At 38.4% G+C, this 9344-nt stretch overlaps 1 protein-coding gene across 1 annotated transcript; it reads right to left on the bottom strand.

Annotated features, from left to right (window-relative positions):
• Positions 1–1265: 1265 nt before the first annotated feature.
• Positions 1266–8095, bottom strand: lrit3a (info leucine-rich repeat, immunoglobulin-like and transmembrane domains 3a). Its single transcript, XM_071457202.1, has 4 exons — positions 7798–8095; positions 5909–6375; positions 3270–3575; positions 1266–3032 (listed from the first exon to the last, which is right to left on the bottom strand). The coding sequence occupies exons 1-4, from the start codon at positions 7911–7913 to the stop codon at positions 1999–2001; spliced, it is 1923 nt and encodes a 640-aa protein (XP_071313303.1). The 5' UTR covers positions 7914–8095; the 3' UTR covers positions 1266–1998.
• Positions 8096–9344: the final 1249 nt, after the last annotated feature.

Consider the following 9344-nt stretch of genomic DNA (forward strand, 5'->3'; position numbering starts at 1 on the left):
AGTTTGTTTCACATTTACCTCAAGTTGGAAGCTAATTCAGCTTTCTGTCACTACATGCATGTAACCAGTTTTCCACTGGCTGCTAAAATGGCATCGGTCATGGTTTCCAGGAGATTTGTGATGCAACTGTAAAGCCTCTAGAGGGGTGAAGTATCTCACCTCCAGTTGCCTTGTCTGGATTTGCTTTCATGGACCACTGCCCAGTGGCAACTGTGGCACAATCAAAGAGGAAATATATATATCTGTTAATCTGTAACAGATAAGTTGCCAGCTATGTAGGATAGATAGTTCTGAGGACAAGGGGCATAGAGAGGGGAAAAAGAGAGACAGGCCGATTAACTCGATAGATTGGTTAACAGACTCTGTCCAGTTATAGTTCATCTATCATTAAGAGTCACGCACATCCTTGTCTACCATCAATTCATTCTCTTTGTTAAAGCAGCCTTTCTGTTGCCTTAACAGCACAGCTGGCATGGTGATTATTTATTGCTGCAGGCTCATACAGATGGTGGTACAGAGGTATCCATGGGAACAGTTTTCCAGGCCCCCCCCTCCCATCATCTTATTGGGATTTATGGAAGCGCCTGTTCAGATGTGCAGAGAGCATGACAACTGTAACCCATTGATTTTTTTAGGATGAACAGGTCTGCTCTTGTTATTGACTGAGTCAACATGGGATATGTCTATGTACGTTTATGCTCACTTGTATTCATAAATAACACTGATCATACTTTCACTAGTAGCAACTCCATATTTTGCTTCTACGTTAAGTATTGTCTTTGATTCATAATGGATAATACACAGTTTTTCAGGCACTTCTCTCTTGTCCATGTGCCTCTGTCTAAGCACTTGCATTACCAACATGGATGAAGACATATAATACACACAAAGATGGTGTATGATGAGGACTGCATATTGAGGGCACTACTATATACAGCACATGGAGTGCAGTGTATATTGTAACAGTGATATTTAGTTTTACCTGTTGAAATATAGCAAGGGCACACAACTGTCTGCAGAGAAGAACCATCCCAGCCTATCAGTATTTGGGTATTTACAGAAATGTGTTACTCACTGATGTAAAGATGTATAGAGAATTGCTGGTATATAATTGACGGACAGCAGTTTGTTTTTTTTTTTTTCTTTGTATCATTTTTTTTCTCTTTTGAAGATTATTTATAACATTTGAGAGACTTGTTTTATATTGGAGCAGTGTGCATGTACCTATTCAGATAACATGGCACATGTACATGACACAAACAGAATTCAACAGTTTTATCAGTGGTTTATTAAAAACAAATGTACAACTCCACTTACAGACAAATATATACATAAAGTCATAGAAACTGGCAATGTTTATCAGATGAATCACATATCCTGTCAAACACACTGACCGTGCTTGCTTGTCTGGTAAGGCAACAATCCACTTGAAGCAACAATAATAGTGTAAATGTGATGGGGAGTGGTTGATGGGTCTTTTCCGACACTACCACATGATATTCATATCTGACACTTAAACTTTGGCATTGAATATAACATTGAACACCACACACAGTTAACTGACAGGCTCTTTGTATGGTACTTTTTATACTTTAGTCCAACAAAGGTGCTGTGCTGTGGTGATTAACTATTAAAATGTCAAATATAAGGCTTAAAAAAATAAGGACATGAATAAAACAAATCAGACAGTCACTGACTAATCTGATTAAGTTTTTACAAACAGCATCCAGGTAATGTTTGCATGTTGACGAAAGTTTTTTTTTTGAATCATTATATAAATCTTTATAAATTGATATTTGATTGGAAATGGAGAATAAATGAGTTAAACCATTACATTACAGTATATCAGTGATTTCTCACGCAACAGATTTGACAAAATTAATATTTATAAAGATGTATAAATGATTTCATAGTTCAGTGTCATAAAGGCATATAAAGAGTATTTCATATAATGTGTTTCTAATGTGGCATTCAGGCATTGACCATGGATTCCTGATGTCAACAGAGATACTCAGACCGGGAACTGTCACTCTTGTAGGTCATCTGGGAGTCTATGCTCGACCTGGAGCACAGGAGCATTCGCTCTGATTCATTAGTCGGTCTCCTTGCCCAAAGCTCAGTTGGGTGAGAGGTCAGAGTTCTTTGTTTCATTGAAATTGTCTCAAACTTGACATAGCTCTCTTTTTCAAGCTCATCTTCATCCAAAGCTGTGTTGCTTCCTTTACAATAGAGAGCAAGAATCTTGTAGATCAACAGAGCAATAAGCGGCAAAACCAAAGCACAGGCAATACCGCTTATGATCATGAAAAGCCGATTCATTCCACCATCTTCTACATTGTCCAGTGTGTAGAAGTCAATGCAAGGATCTTTTCCAGCATCACTACGTTTTGCTATGAGGCAAACTGAGTACCTCATCCCAGACGACAGTCCCTCTAGGAGCATTTTTCCACTGCCAGCATTGGTCTCCTCTGTCCTTTTGACATCATCCTCATCATAGGGTGAATATACAACTGTAAGAGGGGAATCATTTGGTAATCCATTTGCTGTCCAGAGCAACACTGCACTGTCAGATGTTTCCTCTACAATCCTTAGGTCTTTGACAGACTTGGATGCATCACTTTTCTTGCTCTTTTCATCCGCTGCAAGCTTTCTCCCATTGCCCCCTTGCTGGTTCTTTGTTTGTTTGAGCGAGCCTTTCTGTAAACCATTGCTGGGGGTAGTTTTCGGCTTCTTAGGAACAGCAGATAGTGTTGTTGATGTTTTTGGGAGACCAGTGGACGTTAACAATGGCGTGTAAGGAATGTCTGTTGGTGGAGTAATTGTTGTGCCCTGGCTGGTTGGTCCAGTTACGATGCTTGGCCTCACTGGAGGGATGGTGGTACTGATGGTACCAGCAACTGAGAGAGAAATGGTGGCTTCTGCGTTGCCAGCAACATTCTTAGCTTTGCAACTGTAGTTCCCAGCATCTTTGTACAATATTCCGTGCAAGCTCATGATGGACCATCTGACGCCCTCTCCAGGTGACTCCTGGACTACAGGGGGGAAGAAGAACACAAAAGTCAGCATGGATCAACTCTTACCAAGTCTTGCCCTGCTTTGCATGTTTTCAAAAGGATTATGACCTTGTGGCACTAGTCCTGAACAGCTTAATGCTTCCTGCTCATCAGATGGTGATGCAATATATAGGTTACCAAAGATTTAAGTTTCAATAATTTTGTAAACAGATTTTTTTTTTAATGCTTAAGCTTTCCATTGACTACATATTATACCTGTGTTGTTGACCAGTGAGCCATCTGATTTAGCCCAGTAAAGAGTTGGTGTCGGAAACCCTGTGGCATCACATCGCAGGAGAACATTACTGCCCAGAGGAGATGTGATCTTGGTTGCAGAAGTCATGACTGATGGTTTTGCACAATTGTCGAGTTCAGCACGCTGAAAAAGGACACCAGCCAGATTCTCTGGTCCACCACAGGTCAGGAATAGGTCCATCAAAACCACTGGTGTGTCTGCCATTTTGGAAATCTCAATCAGCTTGGAGATTTTACAGTCACAGAACCAGGGATTATCTTGGAGGCCTGAGGATGACAAGAAAAAGACAAATTATGATTATTCATTGCTGTTACATACCATTGCAGCATGAAATGCCATCAATTTAAACGGTATATTACTTTTAAATATTTTTGATGAACATAATGTAAGGAAGAGAGGATGCTGAGATGGCAATGTAGCAGTGCAAAACTTTAAGGGTAGTGCTGGAGACAGATTTGTGACTCATATGTATTTAATCTTAACAGAACAAAACTACTTTCCAAACAGCTGCAATAATTATTGTGCCATAAAGTGATATTAGGAAAAATGTAAATATGTAAAATAAATAATATTTAAAAATAGATTACAAAGCAGATTTAAGACTGCAAGTGTTTCTTCATTTCCCAACATGGATGTACAGCTTTTATAAAAGCAAGGCAAACCAGTAGAATAGAAAAAAACTTAAAAATGCCTAATTGATAATAATAAACACTACTGAAAATGGTAGGCACCTTATGTTTGCATGGTGCATGTAAGTTAGCTGTCTTTATCAACCACCATTAGTTTTCTCTTTTGCTGTGAAAATTCACACCCTTTTAGGGATTTTGAGAATGAAATTCACGGGCTGTGGAAGTGAACCTGTCCCATGAACTTCTTTACAACTTACTGTAAACACCTGCTACACAGCTCCAACAGGTAAGCACATGTACAGGCGCATATTAAAGCCCTTTAACCAGATTAGTTTGTCTTAACGTTGCCAAAGCACCTAAGCTTCCTCTGGCCTTCCCCCATTTTGTGGCTTCTCTTTCCATCATGGACAACTTTGACACTTAATAATCAGTGTGTTGATTTTGAGCTCATCAGAACTATTTGTTATTTTTAGAAACTGAAAATAGAGTTGTCAGTGAAATGTTCTGTTTTTTTAAAGTCCAAATAATATTTTAGTTTTTCTTTTTATATTTTAAAAAATGAATTTATTTAAACTTTATTTGTAAGATTCAAAGTGGTAATGGTGAGCATAAAATACGAACACGACATGCTTTTAGGATGTGCTAAAGAGGATGTCTGTTTGTGCATGGTCTGTTTTTTCTTACTGCCTAATCCTGTTTCTCCTTCAAGTACACCAGTGCACACAGCCAGCTCTTGTGGTACGGATAAGCTAGCTTGCCCTCATACAGCTTATTAACAATATCCCTCCCACTGTTACTGCTACACAGATACAGTGAACACATATTCACTTACATGTAAGTCAAATTGCATCCAGCAAAAAAAAGATTGTATTAATAAAAATATGAGAGATATTGACAATTGATTAAAAATGCTGAACATAATAAGGCTGCACTTGTTTTGGTCTCACACCACAACAACTTTATATTGTTTTCATAGTAAGCGAGTAGATCTAGACCATAGATCAGACCTTACCTGCATCCTTTATTAAAAGGACATACGTCTTTACTGTTCCTTAAACATACAACATAGTGACAACCTATAATTAATTGCTTTGGTTTTTGTCTTTAAAAAACCAGCTTCTCTAGCCCACCCCCTCCTGCTTCAAAACAAAAAAAATGTAATTCTGTCTGGCACTTCCTCCCTCCTTGCACCTCCCTTGACTATTTGTCAGCGGTGGAACTGTTATTATCAAGTTGCCATCATTAAGACATTTCAGCAACAAATGCTAGAATTCTTGTTATAATGTTCTTGAATTTATGAGTTTGAAACTGAAAGTAGATGACTCTACTTTTAAGTATCTATGATCCCTGGTGGAGGAGAACACAACTTGAACTTGAGTGAAATATAGAAAACCTGTAACCATTTTGTTTTGAACGAAAGTTTAGAACATGTCAAATAAAAGGACAAAACTTTGACAGCGGATTGTTGACTTTTGGGCATTTCAAATTGATTTAAAAGGTTAGATATCATCTCACCTCCCTATCAACATTTCTGTAAAGAATGTTTTCTGTTGTGTTAGTTAGTTTAGTATGTTGCATTGTCACATGGAATGCAATACATTTGCAATACAGTTTTGTTGTGTGTGTGTGTGTTGTTGTTTTTTTTTTTTTTTTTTTTTTTTTCTAATTTGTTCCACTGACTTGACCCTAGCTTGGATACACGAGGTGCTCTGTTAAACTTTCAACCATTAATTGGACAATAAATAAATAATACAAATAAAGCGTCAACTCTGCCACTACTTAGAATAAGCTAATTTGACTGGCTCCTGGCAGTCACTACCAGGACAGGTTTGAATCAGTCACAACAAGTCTGGCTAGATTAACAGGTGATGGAATGAGGTTCTTGAGGTAATTACAAATAACCCCAAAAGTGTTCTGCCCTGGCCTTTACATCCTGTAAACCAAAGCCAGACGCAACCTTTTCTTCTTACCTAACACAATTTTCTGGGACGCATTAGTAGAGACAGGTGCTCCATTGAAGGGGGGCCAGATATCCATGAGATCAGACGGCAGGGTTGTTAATTTGTTGCTGGATAGATCCAAATAAGTAATGTTGAGGAGGTAGGGGATAGCCTCAGTGGGAACGTTGGTGAGTCTGTTGTTGTGTAGATCCAGTGTCTTCAGCCTGGGCATCTCCTTTAGAGACTCCCAAGGGAACATGGAGATCATATTTCCATCCAGCCTCAACTCGTGGAGCACTTTGAGGTTGTAGAAACTTCCAGTATCCACTGAGGTTATGGAATTGTAAGTAATCCACAGGTATCGTAGATCCATCAGGTAGTAAAAAGCTTCTGTTGGAATTCGGCGTACAGCGGTTTTCTCAATACGAAGTTTAATTGTATCCACTGGGACATTGACAGGGATATCAGACATGTCTGGGTCATTGCAGAGCACAGATCTGAGAAAATGTGAAAGATAAATGTTAAAGTTATATGGTTTGAATATAACTGTGGCCAGCTAATGAAACTGTTTCATGAAGGGTATAACTCTTTAACCTATTTTCCATTAAAGAAAGCAGGTGATGTCAGCAGACAAGCATTTAAAAGCATTAACAACCGGTCTACAAGTTATAGATTAAAATTAAGATGGCCTTTATTAGTCCCATGGTGGGGAAATATAACGATCTACTTGCAGTATATGTCCATTCATTTATCCATCCATTCATGCAGACTCTCCGTCATGATGTGGGAAGGTTTTTCTGACATGACTGTAGTTCATCTAAAGGCCACTTGCTCGAGAGCAAGGTCAGAGCTAATCACTGCCATCATAACTAGTTAGTGAAGATGTGGGTTGACTCCCGCTGCATGAGGTGGAATATCTGGAATCAGTTACAGTCATGATAAAGACAAGAGAACTGTTTAACTGGAAACTCTCACAAAAAGAGTTTACTTACATGATTACAAGGAAAAAAAACTTTAGGACATAGTAATAGTCATAGTCGTAGCAGTCCTGTACCAGAACATGTGAGCCCTATATAATGTTACCACTGCCACAGACACTTTTTCTCAGTTTTTATAAAGGACATATATCACTACAAATAAAACTTTTCTCTTTTGTCTAACTTGTTGGTGAAATGAACCCACAGAGAAAGAGATGCATGGTGGCCTAGGGTTCAGCACTAACAGGACTAATTATGCAAATGGCCATTAGGTCCTTCTCAGAGATAAATGGATTGGTACCATGCCAGGGAACATACATTATGTTAATGCAGGTCAGTACAATTTACACTGTGGTGGATTTAAATAAACTTGCCTTAATTTTTAGTGTTGTTATGATTCAAAACCAATTAGTTTGCTTATACTTGTATTAATGCATTTCATCCATTTTTACTTTAACAGTACAATGGATGGCTTTAGTTAATTGTTGCTCAACCAAAATGGGTTCCACACTCGATTAACACACCCCAATGGAGGCCGGATGCCTGCTAACTTTTGGAGCTTTCTGCTCCTCAGTAAACATGTTTTTAAACTTTTTAAGTGTGCTCTCTTAATTTGCCATTGATTTAACATACATCACACACCAGGCGGTCTCAGTGCTGTGGCTCTTATTGCTGGGCTCATTTAAATGGGTCATGATTGCTAAATGAGCCTCTGAAAAGAAGGAAAGTTTAAAAAAAAAAAAAAACTGTTTCACAAACTTACTTTAAGGTTACAGTGTGGACAACATATAGCAAGATCTTTTTATTTATCATTTATTATTTTGTGAAGGTATAGCAAAGGTGACCTAATTAGGCAAACGTTTTCACAAATGTCATGTAACTATCATTAATTTTTAAATTCAGTGTGTGTATGAGGGAGCACAGTCAAAGTGCAGTTTTTACCTGGTTCCTGTTCCATCAGTACGTCCGTGGAAGACACAGGTGCACTGGGATGGACAGAAGGGTCGAGCCATACTGAGGCAGCATAGGAATACATGCACAAAGAGAAGTCGACGCATGATTTCACCAAATGCACCCAAAATTCTCACATCGAGGAGAGATCAGGAAAAAAGACATCCGGATTCATTGGGAGCCTGGAGCATGAGCCTTCCCAAAAAACAAATGTAAAATAATGAAAAGGGCTCTCAAAGTCCATAAGAAGCAACAGTACAGGCTGAAGATCTAATTACAGTACAGGTGACCTGTCAGATTGACGGCCAGGGGTGGGGCGAGTGAGGGGAGGGATTAGTAGAGGATTTCTTTGGTTTGACAGGGTCATGCACGCTACCGGTAGGCAGCAGAGCAGGACCAGTCATTTGGATGTGGTGCTAATCAGCTAATTCTGGAGGTTTCCCCTCACATGATCCAGCCACTCCTTTTCTTAAGCCATTCAGTGACCAACTACACCACTGCTGTTTTTAAGTTTTGCTGAATGTCCAAGCTCTTACCTATGTCGAAATTAATTGTTAGACACATTGGAAAACTTCATTTTTTTATCACAGTATGTATAGCTAAAACCGGCCTTGTTATATCCATTCACCTTTCCTTTCCTTCATATACTATATCAGTAATACTAGACACTGTGGGTTTGACCCTTTGTTGTTAACCTGCTTCTAAAATAAGAAGACTGTAGATTGCTTTTTTGCACTTGCACTCTGATGTAAGTCCCTCTGACTCTCAAGAAATTCCTTAAATGTAAATGTATTATTGAGCTGGAGGCCATATGTAAGATGTGTGAACAAATTCTGTCTGGCACCAGGGTGCAAAGTGTAATCTTGGATGTGATTTACTACCTGACTGGGTGGAACAGTGGCTTGGGGTAGGGGGGGCAATCTGCATGCTGATGATAGGTCTTACAGTTGTGTATCTGTTTCCTATTTTCTGCACATATTGGTTTAGTTTGGGTTGACTTGAATGGGCCCACACAGGGGCATTCAGAGTGTGCAAACTTCCTCTGACTTTACAAACAAAAGCTTGGGATTTGGCCTCTATATCAATGTGTTGTCTTTAGTCTTGGATACAAAATGTTAAAAAATATTCTGTATCTGCATCACCAAGAAAATCCAATCAGCTGATCCGTGGCTGAAGATACGGTGATATACGGTGTGTCATCAGAAGGACAAAACTGAAATGAAATACAACCTACTGCAGGTAAAATGAAAAATCAATCCAGATTACAGATAAATGTTAATATACCTTTTAGGATAATTGCAGAGATTTAGAATTTTACTTATATTCATCCTTGAGGTTTTGATTTTGATAAATAAAATATAACACGTTTATAAACTCTTTCCTATAAAGTGTAAAACTGCTTATTCATATACTCAGATACACATCAGTATATCAAGTATATACAGTAAAACTTGTATTATAATAATAGTGTATATACTATTTATAATACTCAACAGTGCTTAACCTTATCAATGTAGTTACAATCATTGGTTTTCAAC

This window comes from Trachinotus anak, unplaced genomic scaffold (genome assembly GCF_046630095.1).
Source record: "Trachinotus anak isolate AG129_WGS33_773 ecotype Australia unplaced genomic scaffold, CSIRO_AGI_Tana_v1 ptg000021l, whole genome shotgun sequence".
Taxonomy (NCBI): Eukaryota; Metazoa; Chordata; class Actinopteri; order Carangiformes; family Carangidae; genus Trachinotus; species Trachinotus anak.